Source organism: Pinus tabuliformis, chromosome 3_1, assembly GCF_031772625.1.
Source record: "Pinus tabuliformis cultivar Carrire ecotype Pingquan chromosome 3_1, CPIR1, whole genome shotgun sequence".
NCBI lineage: Eukaryota > Viridiplantae > Streptophyta > Pinopsida > Pinales > Pinaceae > Pinus > Pinus tabuliformis.
The window spans coordinates 343,211,419-343,238,101 of NC_142301.1; the positions used below are offsets into that span (position 1 = coordinate 343,211,419).

General features: G+C 37.0%; 1 protein-coding gene across 1 annotated transcript in view; it reads right to left on the reverse strand.

Annotated features, from left to right (window-relative positions):
• Positions 1–5,661: 5,661 nt before the first annotated feature.
• LOC149187130 (BTB/POZ domain-containing protein At1g67900-like) overlaps positions 5,662–26,683 on the reverse strand; it is a 152,272-nt gene continuing 131,250 nt past the window's right edge. Inside the window, exons 3-4 of the mRNA XM_089411292.1 lie at positions 7,226–8,506; positions 5,662–7,084 (exon numbers count right to left, since the gene is read on the reverse strand). Coding sequence (XP_089267418.1) covers positions 6,599–7,084; positions 7,226–8,506 — 1,767 coding nt within the window. The 3' untranslated portion in view covers positions 5,662–6,598. The remainder of the gene's footprint in view (positions 7,085–7,225; positions 8,507–26,683) is intronic.

The window sequence follows — 26,683 nt, forward strand, 5'->3', positions numbered from 1 at the left end:
AGGCATGTAACTGCCACATCTCTTCTTAGAGATAAGCTACCATCGCCCGAGCTAATTTATTTCCATTCTATTTGTAAGCATCTTTCAATTCTTTGATATTAATGGAATGAAGATTTATTTATACTACATCTCTGTGTTTATGTTTATGTTTGCATTTGATTGCATTCTTGTATAAGTCTGGATCATGTTTGAACAACTTTGTAGCTTGTATCATATTACTTCAGATCTTATGATGACTTCAGATCACTGTCACTCTTTTAAGTATATGGCTTTCTGTCATATCTCACTTTAATTTCGATGAAGGGTACTTCGATCATATTGTCATGCTTACATTATTTGTAGTGACTTTGTAGACCTTGTTTGCAAACCTTACATATCTTCTAACTGTCTTTAATGCTTTAGGATTTTGATCTTACTCATAATACTTGTATTACTAAAATTCTAATCCTTAACATTCAACTTACTGTAGAACAAAAGTAGACTTACAAATCTCATATACTTCCTTCTTCCTTGAACAAAATTCAAATAATATTGCAGAGGAAGACTTGTCTACCTTACTTCGTCTCTCATAGAAAATTGGAAGTCAAAACAAAGAGTCTTTGATGAATGTACTTGTTGCAGAGGTGTCAATTATGCCAACATGAGCGATCTTCAAACTGCCTTTTTTTCACCTTAGCTCTAAAACCATGTTGGAAAATCAAGGTAGTTGTAGTTTAATGTTGAATCTCCTTACTTAAGAATCACTTGCGATATTAGTTGCCATTTCATTATTTTGTTTTACTTCTTCATCAAACAATTATAAAAAACATGAAGATCACAAAATACAAAGAACACAAGATATAAGCTCCACGCCAGGGCAAAACCCCACAACTGGGGAAAACCCAAACAATCCTCTTCCTATATAATCAGATCAAAATGAAACCTTAGAGAACCAAAGACTAAAGTCAAACTTCCTCCAAGCACCAAGTCAACCCTGCAAATGATCTCCTTCAAAACAAGATAAGGTCTTCCAAAGTCATCAAGAGTCAACTCCTTCAAAGTCTACTCTAAAGTTCCATTGTTTTAAAAAACGGCCGTTTCGATACCGAAACGGCCGAGTTGATCCGAGCCGATACCCTCAGCCATGACTCGGCCTTTGAAACGGTACGTTTGGCCGAGTCATGGCTGACTCGGCCAACTCGGCCGTTTCTGTTATGACTCGGCCGAGTCACAAAAAGCCGGCCCAAAACACGTTAAACAACAATTTAATATTTTTTAATGGATTTTTAAGGTGATTTCTGATTGGTTTGGACTCCAAGGTGTTATATGAATTTGCTAAATGTCATTTGGGGTCCATTCCCCCTCCCAAACCCTATTTAACACACTCAAATGCTCTCTACTATTGATATGCTATTCAAATTTCATGGTAATGTTAAATTCTTAAAATAAAAGTGACATTCCCCTTAATCTTCATTTTCATCATTTTACTTAAATTTTTAACATTACCATGAAATGAGTCAGGATGTTTGAGAGTGGTTTCGGCCTCATTAGATTTCATATGGAGAAAGTAGAATTTTAGATTTCATTCAAAATCCAGCAGACTTATCAGTTTTTCAGGATTGGAGGATTGCAATGTTTCCATTGAATTTTGTCATGTATTAGGGTATGGAACTCTTATTTAATCAAGAGCACCAATCCCTCTATGTACCTTGATGTTAGTGACATTGGTTGTCGAACTCCTTTGGGATTCGCTCCCAAACCAGGAGCTTCTGAAAATGTCGCTCCTGCTCCCATTTTCACTCTTGCTCCCAAGTAACACAAAGAAGAGAAACCGTTTGGATCAAAAACGGTTAAATGATCTAGTTTATGTCCAATACAACCTCCGGCTCAGATGAAACCATTTGTTGAACAAAAGACCTGATTCAGATCCCATTGTGTTGGAAGACATTGATCCAACATGAGATTGGGTAGTGGAGAGTCGTCCAACAGAGTTTGATCTTGATGAGGATCTTGATTTAGATTTAGATATCGAGACATCAATTGAACTTGAACATGTTGTTCAGTTGAATGCAGATCCCAATCCACCATCCTCAGTCTCACAGCCAACAAGGACTCCAGTTGTAGGTGTGTTTGGAAACATGAATGAAAATCTCTAAAATTATGTTTAAAATCTTTAAAATTATGTTTTTTATAAAAAAAAAAATATTTAATGTATTTTTTACAACGACCGAGTCATTGAAATCGAGCCGGCCGAGTCATTACTGTTTCGGAGTCGGAGTCGGAGTCGATCCTCGACCGAGTCGGAGTCGGAGTCGATCCTCGACCGAGTCGGAGTCGGAGTCGGAGTCTTAAAACATTGCTCTAAACAAGATTTCGGCCCTCATTTCAGATCTATAACTTCGCCCTGTAATTCTCGGTCCTACAACTACAAAAACCCTAAGATCTTCACACATGTGGTTAGAAATAAGTAGAAATCAGATCTCCTTCTTCGCTTGGTCTTCCTTCTTGTCTTCTAGATTTTTGCTCTCCCTGTCTTCCTTTTTCTTGCTTGAGATCGAACTACAGAAGTGTCTTCAAATGAATCAAATTCATCTCCTTTATGTTACCCTTCACATGTGGTCGAATATGCCTCTTCTAGGCCAACTTGTTCTTCACTTGGGTCGACTTGGTCTTGGAGGTCTTTTTGAATTTCTAGACTCAAAAATAAATTATTTTACATGTTACAACTTGCCCAAATGGGTCTTATACAATTAATATAAACTCTCTTGACTCATGACAATTATTTGTATGACATGAGAAACCCTAAAAGCATGAAGAACATTCTTAACTTAGTTGACCAATCAAAAGAAGCATGAAACCCAGGCTTGAAAATAATAATTTTTCTTTCTTCTTTTGCTTGTTACATAAGATATACATAATGACACAAGTACAAAGACAATTAAGAAGACCGAACTTAGTTACTTTTCCAACAGGGGTTTTGTGACCAGCGCATCCTCTGCTGCAACATGTAATTGTTCAAGTAAAGTTCACAGAGAAGATTTCTCCCTTCACAGTAACATCAAAATATAGGTCACAAAAAATTCCAAGAGTTTTGAAAATCTGTCTTCATTTGAGATACACAACATTAAAATCTAAATTTGTAACACTGTTCATTCATGTATAAAATTTAAATCATAGCCCTAGCAAGTGCTATACATGCTGATATTTTATCAACATGCTTGGTGAATTTTTCACATACATCTGCTAATCTCACAATCTCCTTATCCTTCTTTATCATTTCTTGCACTTGTTTTAGCAACTCTTTTTTTAGCTTGATATTTTCATTGATGAGGATTTCTAAATTTTCATTAAACTCCATTGAGTTTAAACCAAATCTCTGTTCTAGCTTCTTAGCAATTCCTAGTGATGCTTGAGGACAAAATGACATCCTCACCTCCTGACTTTGCTTCTGGCTTCCAGTTGGTTGCTTTTCCCTGAGCAATTCATGAAAACTTCTACTAAATTTGTAGCCATAGTGGGCGGTGAAATCATCATCCTCCTTAGCATCTACTCAACGACATGGCTACTGGTTTCTTCTATGACAGGTCTTTTCTTCTATGACTGGTTTCTTCTACGATATTATTTTTCTTCAACGATTGGAACCCTTGGCGAGGGTGGCAGGTTCCTTTTGTTGAGGAGACAGGAATGTCAATTGACTTCTCAACTTGGGCCAAGGGATTTTCCTTTTTAACCCTACCATTTTTTTATTTTTATTTTTTAATTTTCGTTTCTAAGTGAGCAAAGGAGATATTTTCCTGCTCCTTTGTATTCTGCTACTATTGGGCTCAACGACCTTTGTAGCAATCGATGCAAGCTCTATAGTATCCAAGGACTCTTCTGTTGGTTTTGAAGCATGTGGTGGTTCTTCAATAAGTGGCGTTGATGCTGTAGTTGCTTCAGGATTGTTGACGAACACGTCCCATGTGAAATATGGTTGTTTTCTTTGCAAGGCACCCACAACCCGTGATTTAATCAATCCATGGTGCCCTACAACTGCTTCTCTTCATGATTGGACATCTGTATCCATCCTCTGGAGTGACTTCATTAAGTAATATTGACTGTTGACAATTCTTTGGTGTCTCAAATGTTTCACCAGCTTAACATGGTAGGATGGCACTATGTTGTGCCTTCTTCATAAGTGATGTACCCCATAACATGCAGAGCTACCTAGTGTCATGGATTTGGTAGCATTTTTTCTTTTTATTCATTTCCTTTCACTAGCATGTAGGAAGCTTTCGTTGGCATTGCAGGAGTCTATTTTACTTTTGAACAACTGCTTTCCTATTGCGGAATACCTCCACAATTGCTTTTTATGTAACGTCCGCCATTAAACCTCAAACTCTCGTGGCATTCTACATAGCTAGTGACAAACTAGCAATAACATCATTGTATTAGACCATCAAGTCTATTAAAGAATGCCATCCATTCCAGTTGCTGGAGTATGTGATGCACTTCTGGGTTATTGCAGATGAAATCTGTATCTGCAAGTTATTGCCTATTTAGTGCTCCTCCCATGGTTGCTAACCCATGGTTGCTAACGAACTTTGCGATTGATTATAACTTCTGCAATGACCTACAATTTGCAAACTACGTTACCTACTGCTTAATATTATCTTCCCTACTACATTTGGCTAATACAACGGGCCTCTGTAGTGCTATTATAAGCGAAAAATTTCACATCGATTGCCCATTCATGCCAAATCTGTTTTAAATTTGTTGTAAAGTTGACAAATCTTTACTTTCGATAATAGCTCATTAGTAATTTTCATTACTTGCACATCGTTTCCATAATGATTGGCATCTAATTTTGATAATTGGGCATTAATCCAAATAATTCAACATTAAATAGAGTGATAAAGGCACGATACATCATTATTACTTGCAATTTTCACCCATAATCAACCACTTCTCTTTAATTACATTTTTTCCTTTTAACTTTTGGCAACACAAGTTGGCATGCAGGTTGACGAATTTACGGGGGGTTGGTACTGAAGTGTGAGTTCAACAATGAGATGGCTAATCAGAATTTTCAAATTAATCTGTCCAGCGTGAAGGTTGGCAAATACCCCATGCAACCATCCCCACAAACTAAAATAATGGTCGAGTTGGGCACTAGGATAGAGAGGCCACTGAATGTGAAGTCTACAGAAATATGTAATAGTTGGGTAGAAGTTGAGGAATGGTTATAGCATTGGTAGGTTTATTTGTGTAACTGTAATGATAATATGGTAGCATAATTATGAGAAACATAGAGATATACCTCAAATAACTTTGTTGTTGAGTTAATAATGTAATAATTCCACAACTGATGTGTAATTCTGCAACCTTTGACTATGTAAGTTCGACTTTGATTTCACAACTTTGAATTTTGATTTTCCTTCTTTTTGCAACAATGAATGATATGGATAGAGCATGATAAAGACGGGCAAAATATCATGATAAAGTTGGTACTTCTAGGCAAAGAGTTTGAAGAATTAACGTTGAATGTAGCAACGCTGAAAAATCTTCATATTAGGCAATAAATACAAAATATAAGATGTGCCCGACTTCTCATGAACAAATTACTCATACCATATTTAGTTGTAAGCAGAAAATACGTTCTATAAATACACACAAGTTTGGTCAGTATATTTCATAAAACAATTAAATACAATTAATGGATATTATTGCTGATATCATTGCCATTGCACTTTGTAAGTAGCACCTAAATTATACTAATATTCACATTTTTATTAGTACATTACAGTCAAAATTTTCTTGAGCTGTCGTAATAAGGTGACAACCGCTCACATTCAAATGAATACTCTTATATATATTTGTAGCTGCAATTATTCCACCTTCTGCCTTGGGCCAGTGGCTAAAATGGCCAGGAAATTGAACGAAACCTCCAAAGTGACTGTCAGCAAGCGGATCAATTCTTTCTGCTTCAAATCTAATGTCTCACTTTCTCTGCTCACTTTGCCGGCAAGAACAGACACTTGGTGCACAGAGAAAACATTTTCTGCCATATTTCTTCGACTGGCCAGTATCATTTCCACTCAAAATCAAACGTTTTAGAAATTTTTGAAAGTTACCAAGTTCTCAACACAGCATTTCCTGTGGTCACTCGGTAATATAGGGGACTGAGTGCACAACCAGTACAACAATACGGACTTTATGACAAGTTATGTTCCAATATGCCACGAACCATTCCTACTCAATAAAGGCTATGAATGTTAGATAACTCTTAATGTTACCAATCTCTCTTGATATAATTCCACTCAAAATACATTACTGGCTTGATGTTTCGCAGAGCATTGCATCTGATCATTTTCTGAATAACATCAGAGAGCCAGTGCATGACCAAAACCTGCTCACTTATGCCTAGGAGCATTTGTGGTAGTTGTAAACACGTGATGGATTTTTAATCTTATTGAGATCTCTCCGTCTTTCCTCTTGCTCACATCTCAAAAACATTAGACATGTGACAACATGTGAGCATGGAAGAAACGTCCAGTTACATATCTCATTCACACGTCACAACAACCAGCAGCACACACAAGTTTGCGAAAGCTGGAAAGTCTTCAATGGTACCGTATTCTCAAAGCTTTTCACCAACACTACTCTTGTTACTTGACCATAGTTTACCGAAAATCTTTCTTGGCTTAGAGGGGAAAGCACGAAGACCCTTTGACTTTGAGCTTTTTGCAATTTCTTGCCGTAGATCATGCCGTTCTTTGTCTGCCTCTGTCAGCTGCATTTTCATCTTTGCTAGATCCCCTTTCAGGGAATTGACATTTTGCTGCAGTGTGTCCCATCCATCATCATATGAGCTTGATTGTGCTACATCATGAGAATCACCTTCTGGAGCTGATATCAAGGCTTTAATATTGTTTGGTAATTCATTTACTCCAAGACCCCCTGCCATGGCAGCTCTTACCTGCTCAAAGAAAAGCACCTGAACTACAACACGTAGTGGTAGGCGTTCATTTTGAGCAGCATGCATGCAAGCCTCGATCGACAGCTTCTTGCAATCCAGAGGACGGCAAATCCTTTTCCTCTCAGATTTAATCAATCCAGGATGTTCCTACAGAATTCGTTCACCACAATGATTGGCAAGAATGGAAGTCAAGCACAAATTAATGTGTAATAACATTGCTATGATACTATAAAAGGAGCTGGACCTCCAACTTTCAAATTGAAGAAATATAAAAATTTATCAAGGTACCTGGAGGTATATATCAATTGCTCTGTACAAGTCATCATGTACAGGACGTGCAAAATCTGGTATAGCCTCTGCAAGAGCTACAAATTTTGAAATGGGTAGATTTGCATCTCGAGCTATCTCTATCAAATATGCATCCACGAGTTTTGCCACCTTCAACTTTGCACTGTGTGTTGCAGCTGTTGATCTCCTGCTCTCAACAAAATCAAGATTTTCAGCAGATCGCGTTCGCCTTTTCTCGTATGCTTGTGTTGTGCAGGGGCTGGTAGGAGGGCTCTGATTCTGTGTCATAAAGTGTTCTAAGATTGTCTGTACAAGGTCCACATCATATAGAGTTTCATTAGAATAAGAGAGAGATGGAATAAGGAGGTCATTCAAGGAGGCTTCCTCCAACTGCAGTCCAACTCGTCTAGCAAGTTCCATCTTTGAAGAAGGTGAGGCACCTAGTATGGTCGCTGCCCTGAGCAATTTCAGCAAGCAACTACATGAGGTTGAACCCTTCTCTTGTGGTAGCAAACTTACAATAGTCTCCAACAGATGTCCATGTTTAGTAGCAATGTCAACATAGTCAGAGGAATAGCTATGAGTGATTCCTCTGCTTGACTCTGTTAAAACCTGCTCTTTTGACATGCCTGGCAACCAGCGAAAAGCATACACTCGTAGTGCTTCTCCAATAACCTTGTGAGATATCTTGCCAGTGGACTTAATAGCTACCATTACTCTCCAGTAAACATCAATTTCCAGCTCAGCAATGTCTTCAACCCACCAATCTTTAGGAACGGGATCATGTTTCCGGTTCTGAATTCCATCACATGTTGGGTTTGCAGAAATCTGGGATGTTCCTTTCTCTTTTTCCTGAAGGTTTCTAGTATATGACCAATCCACCTTTGATGGCCTTACCACTGCCTTGGAAGAAATTGCATCAATGCATCGGCTGACAATCTTGAGATCTTCAGACCAAGGCATAAATGCCTTAGTAGTTTTCAATGTGGTGATAGAATCCTTCCAGCAGTGAAAAATGCATGAATTCAGAAAGACATCTAATTTGACTATCAGATTTCCCTTTTCTACGTCCTCAGTCATTTCAAGATACTCAGCAGCACATCGAATTGCCACTATGTTCAATGCACTTAGAGTGATTGACATTCCATAGCAGAACTTGGCACAGATCTCAAAAGCCTCGACACCCCAAGGAAAATCATGAAGTTCCAACTTGTCCTTATTTGACTGGCGGGCTTCAGCTGCTAGTGTTTGTAATCTACCACACTTTGAAAGCAGTGGAAACTGCACAAGAGAAATTAGCATGTAGGTCAGAAATGAATCCAATGGAGGGTCACAATTTCCCAGAGAAAAACAAAAGAGTAAAAACTCCATATGATTGAATAAATCAAAGTTTAGTCACTATGTCTCCATCAATTTAGAAATTTAAATATCACATCACTTACTGTGATTAACATTTAGGATAAGTAGACAATCTAAATTCAGAGAGATGGGGAAGAATGAGTTTATTTTAAGGTCAAGAAAACATACACACTCTGAAAAGAACCCAAGGTGCTTGGAAATTTAAAGTATGAGACATGGTTGCTAGATAATTTTTCTTCTTAGAGGGTGTCAAAATAAACAGTCTCGAAATCAATTGTGATGCATATTACGATATTTGAAAAAGCATATGAATATCTCTAATTAAGCAGACCCAAAGGTGTGTCTCTGACACTCTTGTTGGAAATTCACTGATCAAATAAGTCACAGAATACATATAATTTCAGTTTATGTATATTAGCAACAATTAACTTTGGACCAAATTCAGATACACAAAATTAGCAATGTTCCAAGGAGGTGCATCCATTGGGATTGGGGACACGTCGCCCACACTCCTCACACTCTCTGAGCACGGGATCACCATTGAAGATGCTCCCTGCTGAATGGGACACACCAGTCTTTAGGGAGACATCCCCAAATACCCGGGCTGTGCTTGAAAACATCTTAAAACAGAAAAAAACTGTTTACTTATTGGGGGCAGGTCCATGACATCCACAGGTATTATTACTACTATTAGGGCACTGCTTCCACTTTCTACCTGTTTAATTTTTATCTCATGGAAATAATGTGCTTAAGCTTGTACACTTATAAGATTGTTAGATTTGTAATTGCTTTTTATCCCGTAAATGTTATTTTCCAGATTAAATTTCTCAGTGTGATTTAAATCTCTGTAAGGTCCAATGGCAAAGGGCAAAAACTTATTCACGGCACTTGGTACCAACTTTGTTTTGTTATGAGAGCAATTAAATTTAGTTATGAATTGACAAGTGAATTTCCCAATGCACATTTGCTGTTTTTGAATTGTGCTATTCATAACAAGATAGAGACACACACCATATAATTGCTAATTGGATCATGGATGTTGTGTTATGAATAAAATATAGATATAAAATATGAAAATATAAATAATAATAACACTATCATAAATAATGATTAATTAGTAATTAGTTAATGAAGAGGTATGTCCCTAAAAGACATGACCGTTCACAAAGGAACCCCTGCCTAGGGTATATAAGCAAGCCCTCACTTTCATTTGTAACATCATTCTCATTCATACATTTTAATATATATTCTTGTATCTCCAATAGAGATCTACATATTCCAAGTCTCTTGGAGTGTTTTAACTCGAACCTTGTTCGTTACATTGGTATTAGAGCATTCCTCTGGGCATACGAACTTTGTTCATTACATTGGTATTAGAGTTGTTCGATCTTCTGGCAGCTCACCCGCTGCACGGAGCTAGTCTGAACCGACCTTTGGCCATCAAGCCTTCATCAACCTTGTTGTCATCGCAACTGGAGCGTTTCACTTCTCAAGTTGGAGTTTCTCCATTTTCGTCATGCCCTTGGCTATTAAGGAGAAAAAAAGAAGAGAAAATATATATTTAAAAAAAATCAAAATAATTATACAAAAAAGTCAAGATTTAAGGAGCCAAAAAATATATATAAAATATTATTAAAAAAATAAAAATAAAATACAATTACAAAAAAAAATCGGAAATCAAAAAATATATAAAAAAAAGTTTAGAAACCAAAAAAGTAGAAGTTGTAAAAAAAAAAAACCTTACATAAATAAAAACTAAAAGAAAAAAACGTTGTCGTTTGTCAAAACAGTCGTCGCCGCCCTACTAATCGAAGCAACTGCAACTGCTTGACACCACCCACCGACAGAACTTCCATCAACACGACCACGTTAGTGTGGTTCTGCCTGCACCAGGATCACCGACACCACCACTCCTACTTACCGTCACTTTCCATTGCAAACAACTGTTGCCGCCAACACAGCTGCCACCGCCCATAGCCATCGCTGGAGCCCATCCCTCCTCCGCCTGTCCATGTTGCCGCCACCGGAGCCCCAACCTTGTTTGAAGCCGCTTCGCTGCCATCTGCCCTTGTCTCGACCATAGCCAGCGGCGAAGGCCGTCTAAACCACCGCTTGTACACAGTCGTCATTTTACAGAGCTGAATTGTAGAAGAGGGCTATTGTGACGCCTACATTTGGTCAGGCAAATTGTTATGTGGGTAAAATATGCCTTTGGATAGTAGAGTCGTTGATTAGTAACACCAAAATAAAAAGTGGGTGACAACGCTAAAATCGTGGGTGACAACATTATTTTAATTGACTCCAACCTAAAGGCCATATTTATCTACCACGCATCCTGTTTATCACATATTTAGCACATCACACTGCCATTACAAAATCAGTGTGCCACAATTTGTACAGACGTGTCCGTACAATCGTCCCTTCATTCAAGCCCTCTTTCAAAAGGAATTAAAATTTCCACAAAATTACAAAGTAATTATATATCAAAAAGAAAAAGAGAAAATAACTATATATATATATATATATATATATATATATATATATATTTTCTTTTCTAAAAAATTTTATTATATAAAAAGGGGTTTTGAAGGAATAATAAGTTTCGAAAGGTTATTTAAAAAAGAAAAAGAAAAAGAGGAGTAATATTTTACTGTAAAGATTAGAAAGGGTTACCTTTAAAACCCTAAGTCCATCTCAACAAAACAAATGGAGTCAACCATTGAAGAAAAAAGAACGGATTCTAATCTTGAAATGAAGGAAGATTTTCAGAAACCTCACATAATTATGCTTCAGTGCTATTTAGAATTAAAGGGTCTATTGCAGGAAAAGATGTTACTATTGCTATTTCACTTGCCGAAGATAAAAATTATATAAAACCTAAAATCGCAAACCAATTAGTGATTCCCGAATCAAATAAAAACGAAAAATTAGACTATTTTGGCAACAAAAAATACGACATAACCAACTTACAGTTAAACATTGGGGATTATACATTTATATTGCAATTTTCAGTTCAAACCCTATGGAACACTCAAGGTGACATTATTTTGGGTTCACCCTGGATGCACACTCTAGGGTCTTTCATCCTAAATACGAAAAATAAGTTTTTGACATTTTCTTACAAAAAGAAAAAAATAACACTACAGAATGTTACAGTGAAGTTGAATTCAGTAACACCAAAAGATATACGAGATATCTCAAAAATAATTTCTCAAGAAAGTGAAAAGGTGATACAAAATATGCAAAGGGAAGTTGACAAAATTGCTACTGACAAAATGAAGAAGTTACACGTCTCAAGGACCACAACGAGAAATTATTGATGCAAATTAAAAAACTTAAAAATGACAAAAAAACCTTGAAAAACAAACTAGAAAAACTAAACATGAAAGATGTATCGAAGTCTTTAGACATAACCATCCAAGTTGAAGAAAAAGGAATGTATATCGAGCTAGTCAATATCAGAACTCAATAAGATGACAACCCAGTTGAAAGAAAAACATATTCAGAAGTTGCAGTTCAAACGATGAAAAACCCAAGTGAAAATTATGTAACCAACTCGACGACATCAGAACCTGAAGTAAAGTAGAATCTTGCGACACACATGATAAAGGAAGGACAAACCAAACAAACTCCTTATCTACATCCAAATCACAAAAATATACATCTCAACCAATCTATGAATTCGTCTCACTCAGAGCATAAACAACAAACTTATGTTCAGAAGGGGATACTGAAGTACGCACAACTCAGTCCAATGATAACAACTCATCACAAATTTCCACTAATCGAAAGATTCCACAGAAGATTAATTTAGGATGGTCAGATACTTCCTCTGTGCAGCAATTTTATTTATCACTCCAAGGATCATATCAACTTGTATCAACGAAGATGACAATTTCGAGACAAGAAGACATTCGAAACAGAAAAAGAGATCAAGCCTTTTCATCAGCAAGCTTTGAGGACAAAGCTTTTTGAGGAGGAAGGCAATGTTATGAATAAAATATAGATATAAATAATGTAAATATAAATAATAATAACACATCATAAATAATGATTAATTAGTAATTAGTTAATGAAGAGGTATGTCCCTAAAGGACATGACCATTCATAAAGGGACACCTGCCTAGGGTATATAAGCAAACCCTCACTCTCATTTGTAACATCATTCTCATTTATACATTTTAATATATATTCTTGTATCTTCAATGGAGATCTACATATTCCAAGTCTTTTGGAGTGTTTAACTTGCTATAATGAACCTTGTTCGTTACATTGGTATCAGAACATTCCTCTAAGTATACGAACTTTGTTCGTTACATGTTGCTGCACTTATTTTATAAATTTTCTCTTAATTATTGAAAATTATTAATTTTTATATATTTAAAAATTGGGGCAAGTCATCTATCTTAGAGACACCAACATCCCTTGTGACATTCCCCAAAATTTGGGAGGGTTCTCCCCATAAGTGTCTAGGATGTGTCCCTCTATCCGTTCCTGCATCTACAAAACTTGGTGAAATATTGCAAATTAGCTCAGTGTTTAATTGAACTTTTGTCAAATGAGGGGAGTGCTTCTCTACATCGTACATGCATTTTTTCAAAACAGGAAGAGCCATCACAAAGCAATGGTCATGTTAACAATGGATTTGCACATTCTCTCCACAAGTGTCTGAGAGGTGTCCCCATATCTGTTCCTGCATCCACAAATTTTGACGAAATATTGCAAATTAGCTTAGTGTTTAATTGAACATTCATCACATGGGAGGAGTGCTTGCTTTGCATTGTACATGCATTTATTTAGAACAGGGAAAACCATCACAAAGTGATGGTCATGTTAACAATGAATTTGCAGGTTCTCTCAATAAGTGTCCAGGAGGTGTCATCAAGTGGGTATAGCTCGGGTGGTTGGGAGGAGTAACTATTATCCTCTCCACTCGGGTTCCAATCCCACTGAGATTGACATGCTCACTTCTTGGGAGTAATCTCTAGATGAAAGATAATTGGTTCACCTACACACGAGTGGGTTTTCCATTGATGTAGCTAGCATCAATCTCTGGTGCAATGAACTACACAGAAGAAAAAAAGTGTTTGAGGTGTCCCCGTATCTGTTCCTGCATCCATAATATTTGGTTGAATATTGCAAATGTGCTTAGTCTTTAATTGAACATTCATCACATGGGAGGAGTGCTTGCTTTGCATTGTACACACATTTTTTCAGAACAGGGAAAGCCATCACCAAGCAATGGTAATGTTAACAGTGAATTTCCCATGCAAATCCACTATTAATGATCAACACATTCATGTGACATGAGTATATATTTAAGTTCAACATCAAGTTCTATTTTCAAAACATCTTCAGATAGCAAGGATATATTATTGAGGGTTTTGCATGGGACTTCACTGCTATTTTTATTTGAGTTTTCCATGTAGGAATGCACACATAATTTTGGGATGCACCATATTCTGTGCTCTTCAGGATGATATCTTTATTTCAAGCTTGGTGGAATATTGCAAATTAGCAGAGTGTTTAATTGAACAATCATCACATTGCGGAGTGCTTGGTCTGCATTGTACATGCAATTTTTCAGAACATGAAAAGTCGTCACAAAGCAATGGTCATGTTAGCAGTGAATTTGCCCATGCAAATCCGCTGTTAATGATCAGCATGCTTATGTGACATTAGTATATCTTTTTAGCAGAGTTTTCCATGCATGTGTGCACACACAATTTTGTTGACATACAGTATATATTGTGCTCTTCAGGATGATGTCTTCATTTCGTGCGACTTTCTATTCTTAGTATTGAGAGTTGATGTTTTAACTTTGATTTATCATTTGGTATCCACTACATCATATATATTCATGTTTTTTCCATATTTGTGTGCCACTGTGTTTATTTGGTGATGTTGTTGGTTTTTGTGTTTAAAAATTTGAAAAAAATGGATTTATTTTGTAGTTTTTAATGTTTGTCGCACCATCAAAGGATTTAGCTCGAGTGATTTGGTGAACAATTTGTTAGAAATACTGAGAGGGGGTGAATCAGTGTTTCTTACTTCAATTAGTATTTTTAACTTTTCAGAGCATTAAACATTATTAACATTAGTTAAACATAAACAATCATTAACACCATTCAATAATGCACAAAATCAAGACAGTAGACACCAAAGATTTTAGGTGGAAACCCTTCCAGGAGAAAAACCACTAAATGCTTCTTAATATTTGTCTTCAATAAGCACATGAGTAGGAAGTTCCAACTTCCATCATTTTTAGCTACAACTAAGGGAGACAACAACCCCCTGGTTTACAGGCTACAAACTAACGAATGCTCCAACACCCTGTTTACCAACTGTTACTGGAAGGACGCTCCAATGCCCAGGTTTACAGGCTTCGACCTGAAGGATGCTCCAACACCCTGTTTACCAACTGCTACTAGATGGACACTACAACGCCTAGGTTTACAGACTTTGACCTGAAGGATGCTCCAACACCCTGTTTACCTACTGCTACTGGATGGACGCTCCAACCTCCTGCACAGGTTCCAACATGCCATAGCACCACTTGCCTGTTGAAGAATGTAGCTAGGTTCAGTCTTCATAAATTGTATTTGAGTCATAATGAAATGTATTTATCAAAAGAAAGAAAATTAATTTATTGTTATTATTAATATGACTTATTAAAGCATGAGTTTCATGATTGGGTCATCATGTTTTAGGTCAAAGTCCTCATTGAGGACTTGTAGGATTTATTCTGAGTCATTAGAGTCATTTTCCATCTAAAGAGACACTTCTTGGGCTTTTGGATTATTTAAAAAGATTTATTATTGAGTCAAATAAGGTATTTGTCACCTCCACACCAAGTTGGCCTCAAGGAGACCAAGTTGGCTTCAAACAGGGTAATTCGACCTCACCAAAAGGGTCTATACTGAAGCAGCTTGAATTCATTTGGACACTCTCTCACACAAGTTCGATATCCAAGAGGAGGAGGCAGAAAAAGTGCGAAATTCCAAGAGGAGAAGGAGAATTGCTGGAAAGGACAAGATCAAAATTTTTGGGTCATATCTCTCACTCGTGTGGCTTTACTGAGCTATTTGCTGGAAGGACGAAGACTCTGTTGGGTCGAAGTTTCGCTGAGATAACTGCTGGGTTGAAGTTTTGTTGGGTTAACTATTGGGTTGAAGTTGCTGCTACTAGGTTGAAGTTGTTGCTGAAAGGGTGATCATCTACAAAAGGAAGAAAAGACTAACTTGGTGTGGAGGAGGTATGTGTCTAGGTCAAGAAGTCTTGGATTATATCATTATTAAGGAAGAGTTGTTGACTGGGTTTTCCCCTAGATAGGGGTTTTACCCTCGTTGTCCGCCTACTTTTGGTTTCTATGATCTTTGTGCTATTGTTTTGGTAATCGCTTGATGAACTAAAGATAAGAGAGGAACATAAGAAAACATAAGAATATCACAAGTAATTATCAATATAAAGAAAAAAAATTGCCTTTCTGATTTTCTAACATGGCATCAAAGATAAGGCGCAGAAGGGAAAAAGGCAGCGCAAAGATCTTTTGAAAGGAGAATAAGGAGTTTTAAGAAATTTGAATAAGGATCATATAAGAATTCAAGTCTACCATCTTCAAGGACAATGTCTAACTCAATGAAGGGGGAAAACAAATTAAAAGGAGCATCCAACTACAAGGCATCTAAGTCACCTGACATGGGGCACAAGACACAATAGGTAGCTCATGAGTTATCAATTATCATCATCAAAATCAACATCACTCTCATGGTCCACACCGCTCTCCTTTGTTGCATCCTCCTCCCCTATATCCAATGTCATCTTTGCATCTGCTAGTGTGGAGGATGACCCCTTAACAATATAACCATCATCAAAAGTGACAGGCTCTAGCACTAGGTCATTAAGATCCAAGTTGGCCAATGCTAACTCAACACTGTTGTCCAAACCCATACCATCAGTAAAGACATCCCACATCTTTGTCTTTCCCTTCAACCACTCATCCCTCTGCCTGTAAATGAGACGAAGGTTGGTGTGCACATACACCATTGTCTCTGCCCAGGACTGCTCAAGCCTGCTCTTCTTGACACTATACAAATTCCCATATGTGCTCCAATTCCTCTCGCAACAAGAGGATGAAGTCACCTGAGAGAGGAACCTCATGGATAACTGCTGTAGAGGAGGGCTTGTTGCCCCATGAGTTGCCCACCAAGAATAGGGCTTCTTAGCCCCCTTGTCTCTAATCACATCATATCCTGCAAATCAACCAGTGCTAGTGGAAAACTCTGTAAAGGCATCCTCCACCTCATCAAGGGATGCTCTATCCTGAAAAATCTGCCTCAATGCATCCTTCCTCCCCTATGAAATTTCACCATCCATGTGAGGAGGGAATCTGCGGGAAGGTCCACCATTCAACCACTCATGGCTATAGTATTTTGGGTTCAATGAGTGAGCCAAACAATGCAAAGGTGTGCAATTCTTGTCCCATTTGCTGACAAGAATATCCTGTATGGTGGTGAAGAAGGCCTCTAATGATGTCTCATACTCAGGGCACTCACTCTGTAAAATAATGGTCCTCACGGACTCAATCATGGAATCCCATCCCTCATAAACCTCTCCTAGGATGGGTTGGTTTGTATCTGCAAATCGTAGCAAAGCAATGATAGGGTCCATGATCTTAATAGTGAGATCTACCCTCTCCCACCAAGCATCATCTAACATTGTGTCCTTGACTCTTTTTGAGGCAGCTTGATTTGTCTTTCTCCAAAAAGACCAAAACTCTGAAATAACCATGGCCCCAAGAGTGGCCTTGACCTCCCTCAACCTCTTCAACATGATGAATGAAGAGGTAAACTGTGTATTTGCAATCTTCAACAATGATAGATGGGTGTATTCCTTGTAGATTGTGAGGGCATTTGTATGATTTTGTACAAAGTTGCAGATATGTTGTGCATCATTAATAACACTTCCAATTCAGAAGCAATAGATTTAAGTGTTAAATTCAAGGAATGGAAAATGCAAGGTTTCCAAAATACTTGTGGATATTTAGCTTCCACAATCATGCCAACAACCTTGCAAATAGGTGCATTATCTATAATGATTTGCACGCAAGAATCAACACCTACATCTTCAATAACTTTAATGAACAACTCACCAATATATTGTGCATCCTTGTATTGTCCAAGTGCATCCAATGATTTCAAGAAAACATGTCCATTCAAGGAAGACACCATGAAGTTGATGAGTGGGTGGCGTCCTGGATCTGTCCATCCATAAAAAAAATACTAAGCCCAGACGTTGGCCATGCTGATTTAATAGGCTCAAGCATTTTGTCCACCTCTTTCTTCGCCTTAGTCAACAATGTGGTTCTAAGCTTCTCTGACCTAGGAGACACATACCCTGATGGAGCCCCTTGACTTAGAGCTCGGCACATCTCAAGAAATAAAGGTGAGCATGCAACGTTAAAGGATATGAAGTTCTAATAGAAGAAGAATGCAATGATGAGATCAAGCTCTTCTTGTTTCTCTTTCTAAAAAATCTTGTCTATTAGACCAAGTGCTACTACCTTTCCTTTTGCTGCTTGACCCACACCCCCACCAAAACTCTCAAATGGAAATTTGTTGTTATTTGTGCTCAAAAATGGAAGAGGATCATCATTCTGGTTTTTTTTAGATGATGTAGCGGCCCTTGCCAAACCAACATTGACCTCTTTTTCCATTTCTTTCCTCTTAGCTAAAGACACCTGTGTACATGCTCCAATCCCACAGCTTGGTAAAGCCAACAAATGACCTTTCACATGGTAATAAGTTCTCTTGAAATGATTTTTGCAATAGTTACATTTAAAAACAACATTGCCTCATCCCTTCAACTTATTGCCTAGCCCTTGATCTCTTGTGACATACTTCCACAAGGGATATTTGTTTTCTTGACCCTGGTGTCTTTCTAAATTCATTCTGCCCTCAACATTTGAAGCTGCTATTGCAGCCCCACTTCCAATAGAGGGAACACTTGTAGACCCTAATGAAATTGGAACAGGAAGGGCATCACCAATGGGGACATTCTTCCCCTTCCTTTGCCCCTTCCCTGCTACCCTTGATTGAGACATGAATGCTGCAAAAAAATAAGGAAAAAATGCACAAACTTCTAAAAAAAATGCACATGCAAATCGCTGTAATAAAGATGCAAAAAAATAGAAGCAAAATGCACTTGTTGCTTGAATCACCTCCAAAATGTTCCCGAACCCTTTACTACAAGCTCCCACACACTCATTGTAGAAGACACATTCAAGAATGAGTGCCAAGTTAGCCCAAATCGGGCTTTACGAGCTACGTGACACACTTCTTTAGGGGACACGTGTCCCAGCTAATCTTGTCCAATTTGTGGGATTCGAGACACACCAAGGGTTTTGGACGAATCCAGTTTCTTAACAGGGCATGAAAGAAGAGGATAGACCTCATCTTAAAAAAGAATAAAGTATTGGATTTAGTCAAAGGAAAAATAAAGAAGCCTACTAATGAATCAAGTGATGCAGAAAAGCCAAAATTCAAGGAAATAGAAATATTAGCCATGACACTAATGGTGGATGCATTAGGGGAATTTTGAGGTCTAAAATGGGCCTCCTAAGAAAAATGTGCAACCAAAATAAACTTTATAAGAACCAATAGGTTTCAAGACGATGATGTCAACCATGCGGGATGATTCACCATTTTTGGAGTAAAAAAGAAAAGAGATTAAAAAATAATAAAATAATAAAACTACCTTTTCAACTAATATTTTCAACTTATTTCCCTAAGTTTTTACTCAAATTTCGAGCAGGAGTACTCGTTGGATGGAAAATTTAATTCCTCATCCAAGGACTACACATGTTGCATACTTTTGATAGATCAAAGAAGAGTATAGACCTCATCCTAAAAAAAAATAAAGTATTGGATTTAGTCAAAGGAAAAATAAAGAAGCCTACTAATGAGTCAAGTGATGCAGAAAAGCCAAAATTCAAGGAAATAGAAATATTAGCCATGACACTAATGGTGGACGCATTAGGGGAATTTTGAGGTCTAAAATGGGCCTCCTAAGAAAAATGTACAACCAAAATAAACTTTATAAGAACCAATAGGTTTCAAGACGATGATGTTAACCATGGGGGATGATTCACCATTTTTGGAGTAAAAAAGAAAAAAGATTAAAAAATAATAAAATAATAAAACTATTTTTTCAACTCATATTTTCAACTTATTTCCCTAAGTTTTGACTCAAATTTCGAGCAGGAGTACTCGTTGGATGGAAAATTTAATTCCTCATCCAAGGACTACCCATGTTGCATACTTTTGATAGATCCTGCTACACAATCATTCTGTACAAATACCACCAATATTGTCAATATCTTCAAGTAGTCATAATCATCGCCAATTACCAGACAGTGTATATTGTCATGAAAAAGAGAGAAAATTCAAAAGAGAAATATCAAACTATCACTTCTACATCACACCAAGGTCAACATTTAGACTGCCCTGAATGTATCATGTTCCCTGTCCGAGATCAGAAAATGTCCAATCTACTTAGAGAAAAGACAGGTGAAAAGGCAAAATTGCCAGAAAGAAGACTAGAGCCCAATAATAGTACTCCTAAATTCAGAAATGGTACTATTCAGAGTGATTTGCAATTTCTGCATTATAGATCAGCCACAGAGCCTGAACCAGTAGAATACTTAAAGATGCAAAATTATGCTAACTACATGTCCATATGTGTGGCCCAAAACATAGATGATCTGGCAAGAGATATTGTAGAAGTAAAAGAACATGTCAGAAATATCCATCAAAGCGTAGATATAATGTATGCTCACTAGAATACTTATGAAAACCAGCTGAGGGAAATTAATGATCAATTAGGTGTAATAAGCAGAGTCGTCACAAGTTTTGAAACTGCTATGAGTAGATCAAGATCTCCCCCTAGATATTCTGAGATAGAAGAAGAAGGCCCTAAATTCACATTGTCAAAAGCTTCTCAATCCTCATCTAGCCTCTCTCTTAAATCCTCTCTCTTAAATTTGTTGAAAAGGATGAAAGTCAGTTTGAATCCTTAGCAAAAGATACTGAGTTGGCACGAGAAAAACTAAATCTTTTGAAAAAGAAGATTTCAGAATTTTACACGAGAAATAAAGATGGCTAGCCAGTCAGGAGATGAGTGTGGATCCTCCACAACTAAGCAGAAAAGAACATGTTCCTTCAGCTTTTCTAATAAAGCTGCAAAGACATCAAAAGGTGGTGTTAGTTCTCATCATAAAAAGAGTCTTTTCCATTCTTGGACTCAACATCTTGCCTCTACAGAAGCCAGAGATGATATGCCTATTCAAACAAAATTTGAAAATCAAAACAATACTTTCTTCATCAATTTTGATTGTTTAAACAGGTATCAGACATTAATCCTTCTGCAACAGATTAATGCATGGGCTTCTCAGAGAAAAGAAGACACTAAAGCTTCATGGAAATATGTGGTTATATTAATCACATGGAACCTGACAAGGAATGCTAGACTATGGTGGGAAACGCTTAAGAAAGAAGAGAAAACAGAAATTCCTAAAAACGATGATCCTTTGGAAGATTGCACAATTCAGAGGGAGAGTTGCAGGTGGAGAAGAGACAGAGAGGGTTCAACATCAATCTAGGAGACAAGGACGAAGACGCAGAGCAATAGAAGGGACAACGCTAGGCAAATTGACGATGGGAGAGACAACGCTAACTTGAGTGACGCAAGCATTGCACAAGCTAGTCCAGAGGCCAGGGAAAGTGACACTGGGCAAGCTAGAGAGACGCAGAGGGTGGAGGAACCTCTCTCTCAGGTTAGATACTTGTTCAGGAACGTCTGTAAATATTTCTCGGAAAACCTTGTTCTATATTGTTGGGCGTAATTTGTACATGTTGATTTTTGTTGAAGAATAATAAAACACTCATCTGTTGCACTGGTTTTCCTGCATTGGGTTTGTTGTCGCACAAACTATCTAGGCACTGCGACAATGCTCAAAGTAAGGGTTGTCACTCTAATCCTTACCCACTCCATTTAGACTCTCTCCTAGACAAGTCAAGGGGGGTAGTCCCTGGGGTGAATGAATGAAGATAGCCTGTAAAACACAAGCTCTAGGAGACTTTAAAAATGGACAACTTGACGAATGTAAATGAGTCCTGGTTAACTGAGATAAATAAATCAAACACTAATACGACCAAGACACAACCACAAGATATAAATGATTATAGACCAGTGCTTTTATATTCAATTAACCATAGATTAAATAAAAACAAGTTACCGAGAGCAATTTATAAATGTGGCGAAGATGACGATCATGAACGATTAAATGTAAACGCCCAAAACTGCAATATATTCTAGCAATTAAATCTCATGAAGAATTATGAAAATTAACTGCTAAGCAATGATTCTAGAAAAAATGATTTTCTTCAATAACCCGGATCTAGAAGTAATTGTCTTTCTCCTATAGTCAATGATTTTAAAACATTAATCGCACTTGACAACAGAGAAATCACTACCACAAAATTTAAAATTTTACACTTAACACAAAAGACACCAAGGAACTTTAAATTAGAATTTAATTATCCCTTAGGTAAGTTTAATGCACTAAGCTTATGAAGCAAAGTTTAATGTGACAAATAAACTTTATAATGTTACCAAACAAATAAAAAAAAAATCAAAAGTACTTCATTAAATTTAAATTTTTATGGGCCATAGGCCACATAAAAATTAAACAAATTTAAATGTGAGTGCTCAAGCTCTGCTTTTGATTTATTTCATTAGCAATCAAAGTCACCAAAAAAAAAGTTTGAAATTTTTTAATTTTTTAGATTTTTAATGTTTTGTAAATATTTTTTGAATGAAATAAAAAATGAATATAACAAAATCAAAACACAAAGTCATAAAAATGAAAAAAAAAAACCAGAACCCAGATATACAAAAATAAATAAAACCCCAGAAACCCAAGTTAGAAAACCAAAAAAAATTACAAATCTATGCACAAAAATGGTAGATCTATCAGATCTGAGGCATATGAGTCCAACTCCACTCTCAGATCTGATAATTTAAGGCTCTTAATAGCCAGATCTATCAATTTTCCACACAAAAAATAAATTTTTAAATTTTAAAGGAGATGCTAACTCAAAACCCTTTGTGAAAATTTCCAGATCCAATAAATTTTAAACCCTTGGACTGCAAAAAAATTGAATAATATCCCTAGAAAATTATGTTCATAAACCCCAAAAATCCAGATCTTACCCTGCAGGGCCTAAATGTAGACTCTACACAAATTTCTTCCTCAAATCTGTAGCTGCACGAAATCAAGAAAACAACCAAGCGATATATACAATGATAAAAACTAAAACCTAGAAAAATCCATGTTAGAAAAATAATTACAAAATTTACAAACTACAGGCTCTAATCAGCCAAATCTACCATTATGCTACACATAAATTAAAAGATTTTTAAATTTTAAAGGCACTAACTTGAAACCCTCGTGCATCAATAAAGAAAAAAACTTATGATAAGCCCGGGATTAATTTCACTGGCTTCTTCAGAAAACACAGGGAGTTGGCTGGTCCAACTGAAAACTTCCCCTAACGCCCGAGGATCTAAAATCAAGATTTCCCTGCAAAACTCGATCCAACCATTAAAAATAGAGCGAGAAAATAATAATAAAACTCAGACAAATAGAGATACCTGCTATTACGTTCAAAATTTAGATTATTATTCAAACCCCAGCGACTGAGCAAGATACATGTACTCAAATCACTCTTCAAAAGATATCATCAATGGCTTTAGAAAAAATTATCCATGAAAAGAACGCATTTTACAGTATTCCCATGAAAAGTAACACCAACAGAACTTAACCGCAAAGTCTTTCTTTATTATCCAGAAAAAGATTACACAAGAGCTTCTTGTTAAGCACACGACTCAAAAGTTGGATAGATCAACTAACAAATGACTTCCTATTTAAAGATAAATCCTCCAACGGCTAGTTCGAGTAATCGTCGTCAAAGAAATCTCGACCATTGATGAAGATTAAAATTTCTTTTAATCTCATCCGTTGAAATATTTAAATATTTGGGGAAATTCGAATATTTTTCATTAAATGCATTTTAATTAACTTTCCCCAAAAAATTGACTTTGACTTAACCCCAGGGATCAAAAGTTTAAAATTTATCAAAATAGTTAATTTATCTTAGTCTCGGGACTTTTTAAAATTTAATTTTCAAGGACCAACGAATTTTGCATTTAGAGAATTTAAATTTACCTAGGACCTCGAATTAATTAAATTTCTAGCTTAGGATTTTAATTAATTTTTGCCAGAAAATTTAATCGATTTAACCTATGAGGGGATAAATTATTTTTCCAACCCTCAAGACACTTCACATCATGATTTTCATATTTTTTACATCATAAGGGGGAAAACCCATTTGTAATAGACCCTCACAAACTACCCATTTCTGCAACACAAATATAATCCAGCAGACCAAGCAATTTGTAATAAAATAACCTAACCAAATAGTTAGAATTATTCCCAAATTAATTTTACATAGACTCGTTCAAGAACACCAGGACTCACCTAAGATCCTAGCGACAAAATCCATTCCAGCTTTGGGGTAAGACTAGAGGAAAACTCTGTTGACCATCCGAGAATGGATCGATGAGACAAAAAACCTCCCAGAATGGAGATCGTCACTAGAAAAGTAGGTTTACCTAGGTCGTTACATACATGACATGGATCTGCTGAGATTATTTACATTATACACATGCAGAAAGGGTTTACATAACATCTTGGAAGTCAAGTTGATGATGATAGCTGGACGACACGGACACATTGATCAAGTGCTATCCCTTTCGCAAAAAAGGGGGTGTACTGCTTGGGGTCATTGATACGTAGTGGTCAACAGGGTTTTTCCAGGGACAATTGTTCGATATTTGCCGTAAGAATAAAGTAGATAACTTATTTATGAGGTAATAAGTAGAAAAAAACATATTAATCAGTGCAATAGGATTTCTATTTTAGAAATTTCACAGAAGGATCCAACATTTAAAAAGATCAAAGGACAAATTTTGTGGGTTTGATCAACTGGAAATATTCTAGGTTTTACTATTTGTATTTTTCCTTAGAGGGCCATTCTTCCAATGAGAGAGCTCCTGTATGCTAAAGAAAATTTATTAATGAAACAACAAATTTGAAGGGAAAAATTTGTTTGTGTGCACGTGTATGAGATTGGTGTTTTGCTTTTGCATTTTATATTTTATTTACTTGTTAAAAGCACCAACAATGCTTTTATATAGTAGATCTGCAGTAAATTAATTTACAACAGGGGAATTTACTAGGTACTAAATTGCCAGTAGCTAGGATTTATAAAACTTAACATGGTATCAAAACTTACACTCTAAGAGGGAGGCCAGTTTCTTGGTTTTGCATAGATCAACCAACAATGATTTGGTGGAGGCCATTCTTCAGAGGGAGTGTTGTGGGTGTTTTAAAGGACCAAAACACAGATCCACAAAGATTCACAACAGATCTACCACATCTGTAAAGAGATCCTGGTAGATCTATAAACCAACAATATTTTTTTAATCTTGTGGGTGCTAAAAGGACTTAGCACACAACATATTTTACCAGATCTAGGAATGGAAATAGCTAGTCTCACATTTGAAGACCGATTGGATGGAGCATCTAACTTCCTGTCCTAGAAGGCGAGGGTGATGTTGCTTTTAAAGGAGCATGACCCTTATGAGATTACATAAAAGGTTCGTTCTTTTTTTTACAAATGTAGCACTCAAGGAAACTCATGAAAAGGACATTAGATCCCAGAGAGTGATCATGGATGTTATAAAGGATCAATTGATCTTACACTTGGCAAAGAAGTAGTCGGCCAAAGAGATGTTTAAGGCTCTAGTGGACCTATTCAAGAGTGATAATCATAACATGAACATGCAGAGGATCTTGAGGAACAAGCTCAAATACATCTAGAAATCAAGGTTTGATAGTCTTGCCAACTAATTCATGAGGATCGCATAGATATGGGATAAACATGTAGCCATTGGGGAGATGGTGGATGAGACAAAGATCGTCAATGTGCACTGTATGGGTCCACTAAGTCATGGGAACCATTTGTCAAGGGAGTCTATGCTTGGGCGAAGCTTCCCAATTGGGAGAGGCTTTAGGATGATTGCATCCAGGAAGAGGCTCGAGAGGAGTCTAAGGCCAACAAGAAAGGAGATGTCTGATGGAGAGGAGAACCTGGCCTTGGTTAGTATAGCAAAGAAGAGGAAAGGAAGGGCTTCGAGGGTAACGGTGAGGAATCACAACCAAGGAAGGAGGACTTCAACAAGCTCAAGTGTTCCATTTTCCATAAGAATGAGCACTATTCATGACAATGTCCAAAGAAAAAGAAGGGAAAGGGGAAGTTGTAGCAAACAATAGCATCAACAGAGGTATAGCTTAATGGGTTTACAACAAAGTTCGAGAAGGACGTCCCATCAGTCCCTTGTCTATCTACTAGCACCATCACTAGGAGTGCTTGGTACTTGGACAATAGTGCATCATGCCATATGGCAAAAGCATGAGAGTTATTCAATAGTCTGATCAAGAAATATTTAAGGGTTCATGTGGAGGTTGGTAATGATGCCAAGTATGTAATGAAGGGAGAGGGAACCATTAAGTTCCAACTCAAGTCAAAAGGAACGTTGTAAGCCAAGGACATGCTATTTGTACCAGAACTGAAAAAGAACTTGCTCTCAGACTCAGAGATGGAGGACAAAGGAAATGAGGTCGTGTTCAAGAATGGGCAGGTGCTCATTTGTCCAGAGTATACTAGCCCAAGCACAACAATGGCTAATGGGGTTAGAGAGGGCAACTTATACAAGTTGAAGGGAAAATCTATTCAGAATTTGATACATGATAGTGACAACTTGCACGAGTTGTGGCACAGGAGGTTGGGACACCTACACTACACGACATCGCCGCTCCTAAGGGAGATTGTCACTGGTTTCAAATATTTCAATACTATGCAGCAAGGCATGTGCAGAGGGTCTGCACTTGGCAAGGATGTCGAGGATGTTTTTCCA